Source organism: Bombus huntii, chromosome 3, assembly GCF_024542735.1.
Source record: "Bombus huntii isolate Logan2020A chromosome 3, iyBomHunt1.1, whole genome shotgun sequence".
In the NCBI taxonomy this organism is placed as follows: domain Eukaryota; kingdom Metazoa; phylum Arthropoda; class Insecta; order Hymenoptera; family Apidae; genus Bombus; species Bombus huntii.
In genome coordinates this window covers 12,112,766-12,132,044 of record NC_066240.1, presented here as the reverse complement: position 1 = coordinate 12,132,044, position 19,279 = coordinate 12,112,766, and the positions used below count along the sequence as shown (strand labels likewise).

The 19,279-nt window shown below is 44.2% G+C and overlaps 1 protein-coding gene and 1 long non-coding RNA gene across 6 annotated transcripts in view; one reads left to right on the top strand and one right to left on the bottom strand.

Annotated features, from left to right (window-relative positions):
• Positions 1-19,279, top strand: part of LOC126863605 (uncharacterized) — a 207,363-nt gene that overhangs the window by 163,603 nt on the left and 24,481 nt on the right. For all 5 annotated transcript variants that reach the window (XM_050613916.1, XM_050613919.1, XM_050613915.1 and 2 more), the window contains 6 exons: positions 9,476-9,612; positions 11,695-11,983; positions 12,810-13,081; positions 16,014-16,166; positions 17,775-17,969; positions 18,645-19,033. In XM_050613916.1, the coding sequence (XP_050469873.1) occupies positions 9,476-9,612; positions 11,695-11,983; positions 12,810-13,081; positions 16,014-16,166; positions 17,775-17,969; positions 18,645-19,033 (1,435 nt within the window). The remainder of the gene's footprint in view (positions 1-9,475; positions 9,613-11,694; positions 11,984-12,809; positions 13,082-16,013; positions 16,167-17,774; positions 17,970-18,644; positions 19,034-19,279) is intronic.
• Positions 1-19,279, bottom strand: part of LOC126863679 (uncharacterized) — a 189,178-nt gene that overhangs the window by 163,795 nt on the left and 6,104 nt on the right. The gene's annotated exons all lie outside the window — the stretch shown is intronic.

Sequence of the window (19,279 nt, the reverse complement as noted above, 5' to 3'; positions counted from 1 at the left end):
CCGCTTCTGGGAAATAAAAGGAAATCTCCAGGGAATTTTTCTCAGCAGAAACCTTTTTCGCGAACCTTTTCAGAAAGATAAAGAGGTGGTGAATGGAAAAATTCGGCGGTTAATGAGTCTAATTAGTCTATCAGTTTCGTACCTCGTCAGTTTTAAATTTGTCTCGATCGTTCCCCGTGTAACAACGTTACAAAAAGAAGCACTTTTACTATCGAAACAATGCTGTGATAAAATAAAAAAAAAAGAAAAAAGGAAAAAAGAGAAAAATTCAGAGCATTCCTATGGAAATGCATTGAAATTCATACATGCTAGTCTACCCCGTAACAACCAATCCAACGAGGAGTTTAACTTTCCCGTTAAATCAGCACATTCATCTGCGCGAAACTATCTCTGTTACAAAAAGGGGGAACAACCGAAACAAGAAAGAAAAGATAGCTAGGAACCAACAAATTCGGTTTTATGAAACTTTCTGTTGAATGAAGCGTACGAATGTACCGGCGAAACGTGAAACAGAAGGACACCATAGGGTGGAACAGACTTGTGGCAGATGAAAGAGGATGGCAGATAGTGTACAGCGCGTATCTCTGTGAGCTTTCGCAATTTACGAGGCGCAACGAGACGTCGACATCGTCAACGGGTGCTCGACGCCTTTCAACCGACACAGATCATGGCGAACGTAATGTTTTCAATGAGAACTCGCTCCCAGCCTCCTATCCCCCTTGTTTTTCGCCATTTATCAACCGCTAACCCTCCGACTGACAAGGAAACAAATATCGCAAAATTCTGACGTCTCCGCGCCTTCGAATCGCGATCAGAAAAATCTACATTGAACTTTCGCGAAAGACCAATGTCTTTTTATAGTTTTCTGCTTTTCTATTTTGACAATTGCGTGCTTGAAAGTCAAAGAAATAACTGCCAACCACCATGAATTCTCACATAAAAATGTATTGGTTTAACTAACTTAACTAACTTAAGTAAGAAATATCGTCGTTTATCGTTTAAATACGTTCTGTAAAATGTTCCCTTTTTTCCACCCTTGCTGCAAATGCTTGTCTGGTATAGAATTCGTATATCTACTTTTCCACTACTCTCTTCTTTTGTTTCTCGGTAACTCAATCCAGGTCGAACGATAAGCCACACGGATTTAGAAAGAAGTGAAAAAGTGGAAGTCCTCGAGACGCGACGACTGCGATTAAAAATTCCAGGTGCTCTCGATTCACGAGCGACGTCGGAGCATGAAAGCAGTTGGTATCCTTTTGAAAACGAGCACCCACGTGAGGCTGCATCCACCCCGCAGCTATCGTCTCGGTCGTTTATCCGTGCGCGTACTTTATTTCCATATTTCGCCGCGCCACGTCGATCCTTGCGCGTTCGTTCAAGAACGTTCATGCGCATCGGTCGCCTCCGGCTACGATGTTTCGAACGAGGAGGAGGAAAAAAAAGGAGAAAAAGGAACAAGAACGAACGACGAGGAAACGATCCCTGAATTCTCCCTTAGCCGCCGGCTACGAGCTACCCTTCTTGGTCTAGGCCCGATAAACGGCTAGACGAATTTCTTTCCCTCCTCCACCCTTCCGGATGGAATTCTCGCGACGCGTCAAGGCGACGCTTTTCTCCGTGATCCACGTGATCCTGACACCGGATGATTAAAAAGGGAGAAGCGTTTCTCTGCCACAGCGAGACAAACTTGAAAAGAAAACGAGAGTCGAACGATTCGTGAATTACCGATAGATCATAGCGCGGTGAAATACGGGGTAGATTTAAATACGTTCATTTGGAAAATGAGCAACGGAAGGAGGGAACCACAGTTGGAAACTTTTGGGAATTGATTGCCTCACGGGGCAGTATTTCGCCGTTGTTCTAAACGGGTAATCGCGAGCAGTCGGCGAGCGTGCAACTTGTTTATACGCTGCAGTTAAATCCCCGTTGCCAAGTAGGCCCCGGCTTGCAATTGGCGATGCGCCAGCCACGCGTAACATCGCCCGCAAATTCCCCCACCCCAACTGCATTTCCCTAATTTCTCTGTTGTTCCAGATTCCCGTAAGGTTGCAAGCGAAACTCTGCTCCTCGCCGGGCGAAAGCACGCGAATTTCAATCCCAACGAAACGTATTTTATCCTTTTTCTATCATATGCTTCCCTATTCGATCGTCTTTTTCTAATATAAAGTCGCGTACCTTTTAAATTACTCGCTGCTCTATGAAAACCCCATGCAAACTTTAAGATTTAACGAATTGACCGACCTTGCGGCGGTATGACGGAGAGATTCATCAGCGTTGAAAGCTAGGAGATCGAAATATCGAGAGAAAGGGACGTAATTGCCGGTGGAAGAATGGAAGCCAAATGATCGCAGACATTCCGCGAAGGAGAAATCTGTCGGTCTCGCTCGGCTCGCGATCAAACGTCCCACGAATGATTTTCTTTTTCTATTGAACGGGAGAAGCCGCAGAAGCACTCCGGTTGATAGGCCACTGATCGCACGGTATCCCCGTATTGGCTTCCCCCGGTGGCACCCTGGCGTACATCTCTCTTGCAAATGGATCTTCACGGAAACTAGATTCACCGGAGCCGGAATGACAAGAAAGGAGACGCTAAATTGGATGTACGGCTGGCTCAGATGATGGGCTCAACAGGCTTCCAGCCGATTCAATCGACTCGAATCGTGCTTAGAATTCGATAACCCTCCCGGTCGATTATTGTCCGTCGGAATTTTTTAAGAAGCTCCACTATCTCGCATTCTCTTCGTCGAAAAGTAAGAAGCGAGATACCACGATCGATCCGGTTACAGAATAATTTAAACGCGACGGGAATCGATGCGTCGATCTTTAAACGTCGATGGCGAAAATTACATCCGCAAGAGTATTTTTACGAAAGCCACGAATCTCGAACTAACGAGTAGGAATCGTAGAAACGCGTGCGTCTTTAAAGTTGCAACATCGTAAGGAAACGATTGAATCGCCGGATAAAGCGTAAGTTTCTGTTGAGATATGTATAATTTTCTGTGCTGGACTGGGTTAAATGTGTAGTAGAGATACTTGTATGTGAATATCAGTGTGTGGAAGTATGTGTGTGTGCGCAGCGTCTCGAAAACAAAGGAATGTAAACTGTTCAGTCGGTTAACAGTCGGGTATAGAAGAAAGTGCCGAGACGCGTGCAAGTGTGTATCGATGAATATATAAGAAATCGTTCATGAAATAAATATATTACTATTTTAATATTAATCCTCGGTATAAATTTAGTGTTGCTATAACATTATTTCGGCTTCGAAGATCCACGATTCTCAACAGTTTCGTTCTAATTTTACGTCCGATTATAACGTTGGTGGAAAATGTGGCAGGAAACGAAAAACGATCGAACCGCGATCACATTTATCGTGCGAAATCCACTTTAAACGTCCACTATTATCCCGAAACGCGCGAAAAACCAATCTGAATTCAAAATTCAAGATCTCCCATGCCGTTCTAATCGAGCGAGTTGCTGCATGGAAACGCGTTACGAAAGCGATGAAAGCGAATCATCATCATCGGGCACGTAATCCCGGATCCCTTTACCGGCCTCGTACCAATCACACGAGGCCCGGAAGCGCATAAAACCCGACCGACATTCGCGCAGCGGTTTCCGCGGCGAGCATATCCCGCAGAATATCCTGCACCGCTCGTAAAAGTATCTCGTATCGCGGCGAGCAACTCTTTTCCTCGGCGTCCCGGGCTTTTTACCGCGTCGAAGAACGCGTTACTCGGTCTAACGTGGCCTCAAAGCGGACCGTTGCTTTCGAAACGGAAGATAAATCGAGGCTGCGCGGCCTTTGATACCGGTACGTACGAAAGAAGTGAAAGAAATAAGAAAATTAACTCGTTCGTAAGCCAACCCCGATTCCAATTTTCTCAATTTCGACTTTCCACCGATTCTACCGTTCCCGAGATTTCCCAAGGTTTGTCTGGTATTTTTGAAAGAGCAATCTCTCTTACGGTAGAATTTTCTCAGTCGCAACACGTTCTTTCTTATCTGCGCTCATCCTTCTCGTGCTCCTCTCGCTGGTAGGAGTCACGAAATACGCGCGAGTTTCCCGGTTGAACGGACGGCATTTATTCCTGACGAGTAGCATTACGCCGTTTCTATTCGATTTCCATCGTTTCTTCTCGCTTCCGCTGTGATTTATCCGCCCAGACGCTGTTTAGAAACATTCGGTTGTAGAAAGAATAGTTACATCCTTGTTACGATCTCGTACTGAAAAATTTGAAACGAATCCGCGAGTACTTTCTACGTAAATCTTCGGCCGGTTACTATCTCGCCGGAGTGCCGAACGATAGAACGCAAGGAAGGACGGACGGAATCGACGAAATCCGAAAGTCGAGTTAGCGTAGCCGCGTGATTTAGCATCGGGCGTCGCACGGCGTATTGCGATCGTCAGCGCGATAAATGGGAAAGCACTCGACGCGAGAACTTCATATTTTATTGCGTAATAAAATATAATCCCGCGACGAGGAGTAGCACAAGGAGGACGACGGGTCACGCGTCGACGATTTATTACGATGCTACGGCACGAAGCTTCGTGAAAACCGGGTCAGCTCCGGGTACAGTGGCGTTGTCCGCCACTGTATTGTCCGAATCGGAAAGAGGGACGAATCCGCGCCGGTTTCTGGCAAGAACGACGGAAAAATCGGCGAATATAAAGACGAACCGGCTAAACAGAAAGAAGTAGGATCGAGATAAAGAGGAGAGTAACGATGAAAATAGGACAGTAGTTTAGGAAAGATAAGGGGAGAGATATGCAAGAGGAATTATTAATCGCGACGCTGCAGAAAGTCTTTCCCCCTTTTTCCTCTATCTTCTTCTCGTTTTGATGTTGCCGTAATGCTTCGAGAGAAACGACGCGTCAGCGTACAGATGGTCGACTGCTTTTGAACAGTGACAAAAGCCCATAATTCGTCAAACACCATTACCAGACACATCTCGGAGAGGAGAGGAACGCGTATCCGACATAGCGAAACGCAGCCAAGTAGTTGATGCCAGTCATTAGTCAGCCGGAGGAGACGCAGCCGAGAAGCTGGCAAGCAGCTTCCCTCCGGGAACTTTCGTAATTTGACGTAACAGATGCACCAACTGAATTCGTAATACTTCGACAGAGGCGGCGGCCGGACGACTATCGGTTTCCGATACCGAATCCTGTCATTAAACCTAACGAATATTCAATTACACCTGGCCCGATTGTTCCGATTGGTGCAGCTTATCAATCGTTTGCATCGACGCTCAAGTACCGAGAAACCTTCTCTTTTTCCCGAATTTTCGTTACTCGCAATCTTCTCGATAATTTTCCAATTTTCCCGAATTTCCCATATCCGAATTGCTAATTACTTAACGCTCTTTTTATGGAGAGGGGAGGACATTCTCAAGTTTTTCTCGAGTTCCACTATCCCGCACGGAAACATGCAACCCTTTTCCCTCTACTCGTTTCAGGAAATCCAATAAAAAATGGAAGTTCAAAGTTGCAGCTAAACCCCAATAGCACCGATATTCAGCGAGTCGCCGAAACTTTCTGCGAAATATTCGATACTTCTTCTATTTCTCTCGCGATACGAGAATTCACAGCATCCAGCGCAATGCGCATCCTGGATACCAGAGGAGTTTAATCATCTGGCTAAATTAAAACTCGAGTTTCAATCCACCGGCTGGGCCAAATAATTAAGCGTGAATAGCCCCGCATCCGTCAAAATTAGAGCTTGATGAAAGCGAAACATCGGTGGAAAATAAAACGAATATTCCTCGGTTATCATTTCTGGATAACACACGAGGAACATGGTCGACAACGGAAATTCTCCGACCGAATGGCCGCAAAGAAGAGATGTCTCGCGATTCGCGAACGTCGAAATTAAATTTCCAGCTAATTCTACGTTGCAGAATGTTCCATATAGCAGCCCTAGACGTCTAGGGTTCATTATCGATAATTACAATCGCCCTCTGGTTCCTAAAATCACACACAATAATTTCTATAGAGATCCATCCAATTTTCAAATTACCACGGAATTGAAAATTCCGACGGACGATCGTTTTTCTAGCGAGTGTCTCGTATAAAATGGAATACGTTGAAAGGCGTAATGGCATTTCCAATGGCGAGAAGCGAAACTAACAGGTGAAACGTTTCGTGTAGATTCGACGGACGATGAAAATTGGCGGGGTAATCTAGTTATAGCGATAAGTTACGACGCGAGGAAGACAAGGTGGCCAGATTTCAGGCGCGCTATTAGCCAGGCAAACTAGGATTCTGATTAGGAATGAGACCCCGATGCCTGGAAATGGCGTGCATTGTGTTCTCGGCCCATTCACCCCGTCGATAGCGTGTCCGTGTGTGTTTTTGTGCGAGCGCGCGCGCATCTGTATATATGTGTATACGTTCGTATTGGCCCACCACCGACGTTAGCCTCGATTTCCATCCTATACATACGAGCATGATGAGCCCTTGAAGCCCCACAATGAACTAGTATTGTAACGTAGCCGTCCTGCACAATGTAATTCTGCACGGAGCATGCGATAGAGGAAGCCAAAGTAACTTAATCAGCGAGCGAGTTTCGGTTTCTTTGACATACACGATACAAATTTTTCAACGATTATGCTATCGCTCTGGAAAATCCGTCCTCGGCGATGAACTCGGGAATCGTTCGTTACAGAGGAAAAAATAAATACGCGCAACGCTCGCGAAAGTATTCCAACAGTCTTAGAAACTTTCTATGTATATGTAGCATCCTTACTACAATTAGTTTATTTACAATAAATGGATTAAACAGATGTTGGTTAAACAAGAAACGATGGTTGTTTAACGTAAACTAATCGCAATAACGTATTATAATTAAGACAACTAGATAGTTCATTTGCAAATCTCGTCACCACGGATCCAACGCTCTCTTTCACGCGGACCACAGCCTCTCGACAACGCAGTTCGCGCTCTCTGACTTCTCAACTGACACTGACTGTTAATTCGTCTTCTTTCCTTAGCATCCCTTTGTCTTTTGTCTTACCCCACCACGCACGTGTTCCGCAACAGCTCGTGGCCAGGATCACGCAGGTCTTTTCCGCGAAACTATTCGCCGACGATAGGTTTGTTGGGCCTGTCGGCTTTCCATTTCGGCTTTCTCGCGACATTGTTTATAGTTCGCTCGATATCTCTTCGTCCACGATACTACATATATGTCGAGTTGAGGTTGGAATTTTGGGCGTTCGACGAACCTTCGCTCGAATTTACTATCGCGGGTATAGCTGATATTTATTGGTACAAATGTGGTTATTACAAGAGGTTGCAAGTAATAGCGGCGATCGGATGGTCGAGACGTCGATAACAACGAATTCAGGTTCGACAACGAATCCACGGTCAACGGGATGACGAATGCGATGTGATACACGTATGACTCAACGTACAAGTAAAACTTATCTGAATGAACCGACCCGCAGTCCAAGTGGAACTGCCCTTATATATTCTTCTCCCCACCTCTCGGGTCGATCTTTGTTTTTAAGGAGAGCTATATAATTATTCTATACCTCTGTCAGGTGCACGTCCCTCCCGTGACCGTAGCTGCGTTCAGTGACCCGTTATGTCACTTCGAGCCCAAGCCCATCGTCGTAAAATCGGATTAGAACATTAAAACTGTTTCTTAGTTTTCTTACTTAAGTGTAGCTATAGTAAAAGTCTGGACTAGGGTATTGGGATTTTTCCCAACATTCCAAAAGGGAAGCCCCGATGTCCTTTCATCTCCCACATACATATAGTATACAAACTGTATGATTTGAAAATGTATACTGTAAATGTATGAAATTTGCAAGATATTTATTGGAAGTACTCGCTTCGTAGAGATCGCCAAGGTATTTGAATTATTCGCAATAATATGACGAGATTAATTATTCGCTATAATGTAAGTAACAATATGCAGAGACCATATTTAGCGCGAATTATACGTTTAAGACCACTCTGTTCATTCTGTATGGTTTATAATTTTTCGTTGTATAATGGTATATATGTGCAATAAACGTGTTGTAACTTCCACGTAGATTTTCAGACTGGTTTCCAATTTTACCAGTATAATCACGATAGTCGTGTCTCATTACGCCGCTAACAAAGTTTCAAAAAGTTTCATACAATGCATATAATATATTCATGCAAATTTTCCAGCGGTAGGTGTTCGAATACTTTCGCGAGCCGCTACGCGTACGCCACGAATATACTTTAATTACTGAATTTTTAGAAGAATACCTATTTTTCCACTATACCGGTGAAATTCGTTACCATAATTATTTATCCCCGTTACTCGTCTACAAATTATTATCGCGGTGTACTGTAGCGTATTATAAGTTTTGGCGAGAATTTGATCGCTCTTCCCCATTAATCGGCCCAGCACGCGTTTCGACGAAATTTATGAAAAGGTATCGCCAGTTTGTATACGCCATTCATCGACTCAACATCCTCCTACATTCGCGAGTGGCCATTAAAATTCAGATCCATTGATCGGTAATTTAAAAGTGAACACGTTCGCGTTATTCCGTAATTACAATCGAATGAAACCAGTTACAGAAGTCGCTTTGATCCGCGATTTTAAAGATGCTTTTGTGAAAGCTTCGTATCCATTCAACGCGTCCAATTTATCGCAAATTCAGTGACGGTTCGTGTTACCTCAAAACGTCCATGACCTCGAGGCATCGTTTCAATCGACGTATCGTTGCACGCATTTCAAAAACAATACGAGTGTTTACGAATAGAAGTTATACGAATGAAAAGCTATAGGAATCCGGCTTTTCCATGATAGTTCGATGATTAGCGCCTGATCGATATACGTTGGATACGTCGCGTTGCCCCGAAGGAAGAGTACATACATACGTTTCCTTTCACGACGGACTTTGATCGAGAGCCGGTGTTCTCCTTTTAACTCGAGATAGAGGAGATCGCGACGAATCGAATTTTTCTGCGGAAAACGATCGAGCAAAGGAAACTAGCCCGGAGCCATCGATAATTCATCGAACGCCCCAGTCGATTCTTTGCCCGGTCGACCTCGAAATTCACCTCGATAAACCCTTTGATCGAGTCGCCGATGCCGATTACACGGAAATTTGGCCGAAGATTTCTGCCAAGGACGTTCGATCGAGCGCGATTCCTTGACTTGACATAGCGAACGAAAGGAAAGTACAGTCACATGGCTCGGTTAAAAGCTCCAAGGTAGAACGTGCACGTGTGGAGACATCGCAAAGTCAAATCTCGCTATCTAGAGAATTAATTTCAGTGATAAATCGTAAAATCGTGGATATCGGTAATTCGACCAGTATTTCTCTAACTTTAGATTCGTAAGAGCGCGCTTCTCAACTTGTTGATCGTTCGACCGCGCCATTAGAATCGAAGCTCAATTTTCTCGTGTTCAAGCGACCTGGAGCTAAGTAAGTTAGGCGACAAGACGATCGATAATGTTTGTTTCAGAGAGATCTTTGTCCTTCGTGTTTCAGCCTGCAATAAAACGTACTACGGCGACGTGGGTAAAACTTACGACCTGGAGCTCCATCGACCGAAGGAGGACAAGGTGCCTTACATTTGCAAGCTCACCTTCAGCGCACCGGGCGGCGATCTGGGAGACATCATACAGGCAAGTTTGCCCGAAAGCCTCTTTGATTATCCTCCGTAACAAAGACCCTAACCTAGACCCGAACCTGTATTCCTAATTAACATACAGCATGAATGGCTGCGTGGGGTAATTAGACGAGTAACGAGGTACCTCGTAAATGCACCATCGCATAATCGAAGCTACCAAAGAAATTTACATCCGTCTGACTGAAACTTTTCGCTAAATCGCGGCATACTTTCGAGGGCGAAAAAGACAGCCGAGAAACGTTGCTGCTTTCTCCGTTGAAAAGGCGCGCCAGAAATTAAAAAAAAAGAAAAAAGGAAACGCAAAAAAGAAGAATAGGTAGAAGAAGGAGAAGGAGTAAAAAAGAAACGACAAGACAGATGGAAAGAGAGAGAATTACGGGAAACAAGGCAGAACCGTGGTCTGCCAGACGAGCAGAAATTAACGGTGGAATTTTTAATAACGCAAATTGCTTGGATTGCGCCAGTTAGCCGGAGGGAAGCATAACCGAACGTCGTTTCGCGGCCTCGAATACTTTCGTAAACGAAACGAACGAGCGGTCCGAAAGTTTCTTCCGCGCGCTGCCAAATTTATTTATACACGGCCTGTTTGCCAGCCTCTCGCGGCTCTTTTCCGCGTGTTTGCCGTTTTTATCAAAGCCATTCTCTCTCGACTGCTCGCGCGGCTCTTTCTTTCTCTCCGATGCTCTATGCCCGCCCCTCGGCGAACGTCGATACTTTAATCGTCGTCGGATCATTCCACACGGGATTGATACTTGATAACTCGATTACTCGCGCAGAACCGAAAGCTAGAGGGGTGAAAGAGATCGAAGAGCTGTTCTGTGAGATGTTCGCGCGTGTGCTTACCGTTAGAATATTCGACGCGGTAATGCATTGCCGGATATTAGCGTTTAATGGCGCACGATAGGAAGTTTCGAAAGGAAAATGTTACTACCGAGAGCTTCGAGCAAACAGATATATCTAACCGGTATCTCTCGAGCATCCAACAACTCGGAGGATTTCTATCGTTACTCGATGGAATATTACATCGAACAATTGCAAAAAGAGAAACGAACGTCTGACGAAAGTAATCTTTTACCACTGAATACTCACTATGATACTGCCACGTCGGGGACACAATAAATCACGAAACCGATAGATCGCCGGTGATCTCCTCGCGTCGCAGTTCGAACGTTTCACGAATAATACGAAGAAATTTGACTTTGTATGTGAAAATAGAATTTATTACGCGAATCCAACCGAGTGACGGTTTAAAGTGTTAGAGAACGATTCAAAGTGTTACGAGAGGCTGGGTCAAAATGTTTTAACGGACTGATTCGAGCGCTTATTTTGGAGGGTTTTTGTACTGTGGTTTTAGTCCCTCTGGAGGGATTGTCGTCTGGTGTATCTCAGAGACGCCTATTCCGATACTATTTGGTTATTGTTTCGATGACCGTGGTATGCAGGATGTCTAGCCTATCCTATTACTGTTTCTGAGCGGGTGGTATTCTTGAGCGTGTGACGATACGAAAGTCGAATGATACAGAGACGTAGTACCGGTCATTCACAGACCATGGCGACTAACTGCGCTTCCCGAAATTTGTTAAACGATCCAAGTACTTCTGATCGATGCTTATCTCGTATGGAACTGCAGCGATCGAAAGGAAATTTCAGTTAACGTGCAACTAACTGAACGTCAGCTGGCTGAATTCGCTTATCCGAGTACGAGTTCTTATTACGTGGGAGAAAAATAATGAGGAAAATTGGCGAGCTCCTCTTGTATCGAACTCCGATTATATAAACTATTTATCCCCTGACAAGTTCAAACGACTGGAGTTCTACTGTAATCTCATCGATTTTCTCTGCTTTTTGTTTTACGGAGTTAATCGATCTGCCAAATAGATCATATTTGCATGTGTATGCGTGTGAACGCAAAGCTCTGAACACTTTCGCGTAATAATATAATTTCTACAGCCGCGAACGCGCTAAAGGAAACACGATAAATTCCACGATGTTCTAACTTCTCGAAAAACTGAGAGATTACAGAAAGAGCGTAGTGTCGTAGGAAGTTTAATCGACGTTACGGTGCTGGCGATTTCAGTTGACGTTCGACAGCTTCACCCTGGGGAAATTCGTGTCGTTCACGGCGGAGGGCTGCCCGGACGGATCGCTGCAGATTTCGGAGGCCCAACGGCCGGACGTTGGTGGCCTCTGGTGCGGAACGTCCTGGGGTCCCGCGATTTACTACAGCGAAACCCAGACCGTCTCCATCACGCTGAAGCTGCTCAGGCTCAGTAAGGATCAGACGGGATTCAATTTCGACTTCAGGATGGTGTACAAGATGATCAGGAAGTCGGACGCCGTGGCACGCTACGGGAATCCATTCGTCGGTACGTACGTCTCCGTTTTCTTTCGCTCTCTATCATGATTTGTTTCCATGCCGATGCTCTTACGTTGATAACTTCGCCGCTCGGATGAGACGGAATTTACATAAGCTGGATACTTTTGGAAACAACGCGGTTCGAATTCTTCGGTGTCGAGGTCGTCGAGTTTGTCGTGGAGGGAAATCGAAGTTTCTTGTAAAGATTTTCTTTGTCTCAAGTCCAGATGGATTTAGTCGTTCTTTCTTTTTTTCTATCTTTTCTTTCTTGTTGCTGCATCCTTGTGTGGAGGCTGGCGTCTTGTAGTAACGTTGATAGTCAACGACAGTGATTATTAAATTAATTATGTAACTAGATCGTAAAGTGTTTTAAAGAACTATTCTCACGATACGGTGAAGCTTCGTTTATATCAACTTGTCGAGCAACAAATAGTTTATCCCTTAAATAATTTGTCCATTGCGTTCATATAAACGAAGTTCTATCCTGGCTCGTTTGAATTTTCAGATACTCGTTTGATTCAACGACGTTCCATGGAGATGACAATTCTATTTTCCAAGTAGATTATATTTCGTTTAATTGTCAATAATCGTCGTCCATTTTTGCCAAGACAAAAATAACTTCTTTATAAAAGAGATTATATGTAAAAAAAAAGACGTACAAAAACATGTATTTTATAAAATATATATATATAAAGATATATGAAATTGCAGGAAAAAATCATCGATTTAAAATGGATACGTACAAACATCGATCTTGTAAAATATATACAAAGACGTACGATTACAAAATAAACGAGGAACATAGAACAAAGAAGAAGTAAAAATGACGATTCCAGGTATGACGCAGCCGACAGGAACACCATCTTCGACGGAATTGACTTTGTCAACGTCCTCGAGCGACTACGCGAACAGCTCGATGGCGATGCCGGTGCAGATGGTCGAACAGCCATCGACCACGACGAAACCAAGCAGCGAGCAGTACCTCGGGGATCTGATATCCGGAACCTACTGTTCCCGCATATTCAGCGACTGCGACCGGAAGAAGTGCAGACTGCAGTCTCCCAACTTTCCCGGATTGTACCCGCGCAATCTCACCTGCTACTACGCGGTAAGCCCGTTCGAAATTTTCCACCCCTGGAAACTTTCGAATAACCACCTGCCGCCCTGTAAACACGAAACGCCGAAGAACAGCGCAGAAAATTTTCGCAACTTCTTCCGTTTGCCGGATAGGATTCTTCTCGAGGAGAAATAGCTTTCTGAAAAGTTCCTTCCTTCTTTGATTGATAGAACTTGATAAAAGTTTCTCGTCTCGTTCGATAATTTACCTTTTTTTATATATAAGTACATATATAAATAATATTTCACGCAAGGAGACGATTAGAAATTGTTCGCTGGCTGAGGTAGCTTCTCTTGAAAAATTGTTTCTTGGAAGATCCTTTTCTTCCAATATGGAAGACTTACGAGTGCTCCCGCTGCGTTACTATCTTCTTAGTTTATGTTACGTAACATCTCGCGTCGAGTTGGAAGACCGTTTCTTTCGAAAATTAATAGACGGAGGAATAAAGTTCGAGACTCGACGATTTCCTAGCTTCGTGGGGTTGTATGGGATTCGTGGAAAATCCTTTTAGCAAATGACCTAGGATGTTAAGCTGTAAACTCGCACGGTACTTAATATCGAGCTAGAAAATAGTCCGTACGAATTGTAGAAGCCTTCGCTGTTTATTTTGTACCGCAGAACTCGAATACGGGATCATAAATCTGTAGCGCGCAGTCCGTGGCGACGATTCCGGAGACCGCCTTTCTTAGCGAGTTATTTGAAAATTTATGTAGCTGTCCGAAGGAAGAATGAAGTTGGAACGAGTAAGTCGCGCGGTACGATGAATCCTCCTTCGTTGGAAATGGCTCGATTTCTGGTGTTTACGTAATTCTTGGAGGCTTCGTGAATTTTTCCAACTTCCCCGCTGTTCCCCGTGGGTATCCGAGTTGTTATGGTAAAGAAGAAAATTTATATAAAAATAGTAGACGCAAATTCTGATAGAGAAACGATTAACGTGTTTGCCTGTCACCAACGTGGTTCTTTTTACTTTCACGATATTCACATTCGAAATAGCGACTTTGATGTACGCATAATGGAAAATGTTCGAACATCCATAGACAACTTTTACGAATACATTATACGAAACAACAGACTCGACTATCACGACTACATCTACTATATTATATCTTATATAGTATCTCGCAAATTTTATATGCATTCCCAAATTGCTTTCGAACCTTATCACTGTGATCGTAGCCTTCCTTTCTCGTCATAGACCTTAATAAAATTTCCAAATCTCTAAAACGTAACACGCACGATATAAACACGAAAGTTTCCTGCGATAAGCGTTCAAATACTCTCGTAAGAGATACTACGAAGCAAAATCGTGCACGTAGAGAAAATATCATCGCGCAAGAAGGATCTGGTTGCACGAAATTATTTGAAATCACAAATTACTAATTGCCGATGATTACTAAACGATGATCCGCGAGGAAGTCGATGAGAGGGTGTCGGCCGATCGAAATCTCGACGACGCTCTAATGAATATTAACAAAGCTGTTCTGTGGAGCGTGAAAGGAAAGGGGTGTGACGTTGGAATGTTCTCCGTGACACGCGAAACGTTGCAGGCTAATCCGAGGAACGGTATTTCAGGTCGAAATCGCACGACGGTCCGAGCAAATTGAACGGGTCGATGCACGGGCTCGGTTTCGAAACGAAGAGGAACGAACGCAACCAACGTTGGCATTCCGACGAAAATTTACGAGGCACCGCCACGAGTGTACAACCCGCGCACCATTATTCTCCTTTTGCCCGCTAAAGCCGATACGACCCGCTAAATACACTTCGATACGACCACTGAAATTTTCTGCACCCGGTGCTCGCGAAGGTTGCGCCAATTTCAATGTCGTTTCCACGACAGTCTCAACGAGGTACTTTCGTTACACGAGGAATGGAGATTGGATCGTATGGAATGCGTGGTAAACAGGGAAGTAGAGAGGTCGGTTAGTCTAGAAATAGGGGAAAATAAAAGGAGGACGTTAGATGGCACGGATGACGCTCGATGTGTAATCGTTGGATAAGGAACGTTGATTAAGACGATAGAATCGAGACACGAGAGCGATCGATACGACTACGATTTTACGATATAGTAAAAAATGAAGGACACGCGCACAATGGTGTGTAAACGTTTATGCTTTTGCGAGGGACGTACGCGATAGGAAATACGCGATCGCGGCGGTGCTTTGATCGAGAAGTAATTTAATTTACCACCCTCCTCTGAACGTGGTTCATTCGATTAACCGATACACCTCTCTGATTCGAAGTTCGATAAATTGTTTTTCGGATAATATATGAGCGACACGAACACGCGTGAAGATGGATAGATAGATATAAGCGTAACGGTAGAGATAACGTTAATAAACAGGCTAAAAGAACAGGATTACGAAAGGAATGGATGAAACGAGAGCGCGGGAAAAACGTATGGGTAAAATAAAAGCGAGAAAATTGCGCAAACCAAAGTCTCTTTTTTTAGTCTAGAAATAAAGATTATTATTAATTCGATATTAGCGATAGAACGCAGAATATGACCCATGCATAATCCATTTTTAGTCTGACGTCTGAAATCAGTCCGCCCTTTGTATTTACGATCGTTCTTTTCTTTTATCATATCGGGTTATCGGACGAGTGTTAAACCTTTTTCAAGTCGGGTTTCTGCTCGCAGATAAGAGAAATTCTACAGGGATGGAATAATGGCATTACCCGATAGATGTTAGAAGATCACCGAACAGAACGATATACATTTGATTTAATTCGTATCGTAGAAAAGTGTTGGAATAAAGTTTATGATTCAGCTTTTATTTCTCATCGGACTTTATGATCCGGATTAGTCTTCTTCGTAATCGTCATTCTTATCAAAGTTTATAATTTAGAAAAGGCTGAAAACTTATCCGACCGCTCGGTACAACACCTCCTAAGTATCTTCCGTATTAATCTTACGACACAGGTGAGGCAGCACGACGTACCAGCAGGGAAACACGCCTTAATCTCCGTGAAACAGCCTCGGGGCCAATTGGTGGCCATAAGAGCGAGGCCAGCCACCCAAGCGGAATCATCGCCTCGCGAACTTCGCCTGTGGAAGGACTGCGATGTGGTTCAGGTACGTAGTAAAACCCGAAACGGCGAAAATTGCATGGATCGAGATAAATCCGAGACGTCGAACGATGGCTAGCCAGGGCGAAACGCCACGCACGTGACCGATGGCGTGGTATCGGCCAAGCCGAACGGTCGTTACGCTCGCACGGTAATTCCGGCGGATGTGCTTCTTAAATCACGAACACTCTGCCGAATTTATCGATCCGCGGAGAAGAGAAACTATCGCCGTGTGTTCTAAGTTGATAAGCGAAATTTATTGGCGGACTATAGGGCCAGACCAGATAAGAAAGATAACGCGAGAATCCTGGCGAGTGGCTTCAAAATAGCCGACGAAAGTTTGCGGACGTACGTCAAACTACTGAAAGACCCATCCGATCGAGCGATTAATTGTTTTCTGAGAAATTGAAACGCGATCTTCTCGAGATTTACAGTGGCTACGAAAAGTGTTTGCTCGTAGCCTTATGTTCCGATACGTTTTCTTAGCGGGTTTTCCGTTTTATTTACACGGTATGACATTTTTCGTAGTCACATGAAAGTATTACTAAACGATACAAAATTTATGTAATTGATACGTAAATGTTATGATAAGTACAACGGTGTGTAAATACTTTTTGCAGCGCTATAAGAGCCAGCCGGTGTTACAAGATTATTTATATTTTTATGCGCATATTTGATATTTGTAATTTAGTATTTTACTTTATGTTTATTTTATTTATTATTGTTTCTTATTGTTTGTGCCTTTCGGCTTTGGACGAACTTTCGGGTTTACATCTCTAATCACATCTAATTTCCTTCTTACATGTCTACCTCCCCTCTTTCCCACTCTATTCTATTGCACTACCTTGCTTATTCTACCCCTAAAAACTAAGCATTAGGAACTATAAATTATCAACTAACGACTAAAATCTATTGCCACTTTGGTCTTTAGCCTCCTTGTTGCGCCTCCTCCTTGTCGTTTGCCCTTCTCTTCTCTATTATTGCTTTCAATTCTGCTAGACCTTCTCCAGTCACGTTCAGCGTTTTTCCTATGTCTTTTGCCCCCCCCCCCCCCGTTATTTCACATTCTTCTATTACGTGTCTCAGGTCTTCTTCTTTCCTCCTACATAGTCTGCATCTTTTTTCTCCCTCTTCTTTCCAGTATTGCCTTGCTTTGGTCTCGTTTCCGCATCTGAATCTCGCCAGTATTCTTCTATCCTTCCACTTCATCTTCCCTTCTAAGTACTTTGGTAATTTCTCTTTGGCTATGTTTCTGTAGTGTATGTTATACTTGGATTGCCTTATCCTTTTCCCCCTCTCTTCTGTTTCTCTCTTTCTTCCTTCTTCTATAATTTGGTCTGCTGTCATCCTTTCTTGCTCCTCTCTTAGTATTTTACTTTATATTTATGTTTGGATTTCTGTAGAACTTTGTTATTACCGCACCGTTCTGCAAACTTCATCTGTGCGATACAAAATATGCCAAAAACTTTTCGATTAACCGTGGCTGGAAAAAGTTCCAGTTCCTTTTTTCGTCGTACTATTTTTCCCACCGAATGATACTAATTATAATAATTATATAATTATATAATGATACTAATTATAATAATAAGAAAAAGAACGTCGTTTTGGCCCACAGGACTACGTGACCGTGTATGATGGCTACACGACCCGGGACCCGGTGATCCTCAAGTTCTGCGGAGGTGGTGAGCCGGTGCCGGAAGCCACTAGCAGCGGAACCGAGATCCTGGTCGAGTTCACCACGTCTCCTTACGGCACGTTCCTGCATCCAACGCCGCCGCATTCGCTCCACGGCTTTCAATTAGAAGTGCAAGTACGTGGTAATTCTGTTCAAACATTCATGGGGCCGGAACAGCGTGCTTTACACCTGACGGTGGCGAACTACCGCCCCCTCGGTTCACGGATCGCATTTAAATGGTTGGTCGGAGCAGCCACCGTTACCACAATTTTCTTCGGGAACGACGAGCCAACGAGATAATGAATTTTAGGACGGGGATTCTTCTTCCCTCCCTTTTTTCCTCTCATTTCTTCCTTTTTTCTAATCAGTTAAGAGACGTTAATGTCGATGAATTCCTTTAGAATTGAGTAACGAATTTTAAATCTCGTATTATACCCTTTCTTCCATCATCCTTCTTCATCTGTTTACTTTCTTTTCTATAAACATTTACAAGGATTAATAAATTCCTCTGTTTTCTACGTAGCAGCTAATCGTCTAAAAACTCGAATTCCTGTTGGAGCGGCAACAACTATCGTTGCTGAAGTAGAACAAACTCGAGCGATATGCTCGAACGATAAACCGTCCAAGTTCTGATGTGCCTGGTACAACGTAGGTTATCCTTGAGTTTCCAACGTGAATACCCCCGCCCCCTCATTCGTAATAATTCGAGAAATTAAAGTATAAACCTTGGGACGTCTTCAAGACCAAAATAATTCTTCCGTTTTTCCTCTAGTTCCTATCTCGTTGTTTCCCAACGAACTGTGCTTGCAGGTGAAGTTCGTGGACGCCGACTCGCCGACGTACGCGAAGAACAAGCATTGCGAGTTCTGGCTGCAGGGCAGCGGGGGTGGTGTGCTCGCATCTCCACGGCATTCCTTGCCACGAAACAGCACGTGCCTGTATCATCTTCGCGGCGCTGGGCCGGCGCTTCCAAGTCCAACGCCACCGCGTCCTTTGCCCAAGTTTCCAGAGCAGAGGCCGGGAACCGTGTGGAGGAGACCGGCACCGCGACCACCGCAGCCACAGTTCCGCGTCTGGCTGTCCATCCTCAAGTTCCACGTAGGCACCAGCTTGTCGAGCAGCGACGAGGACTGCTCCACCACCCTTATGGTGTGGGACGGCGAGATGATGCCACTCTCCGAGTGCTACGATCTTGCCTGGTCGGTTTAATCCCCTTTGATTAATCGCGAATGCCTCGTTAGAGCCGACGAGCTTCCGCTTGTTACGCTGGTTTTTCCGGAAAACCGATCCTCGTCTTCGTATTTCGTTCGAGTTCCTGACGAGCAGTTCGGTGACTCGAATGTTCTTCGAGCAAGACTACGATTATGGTGGATACGTGTCCCCATGGATACGTCAGAACAATCTTATGACTCAACTACGCGCTTTCGTGCAAATTCCTGATCTTT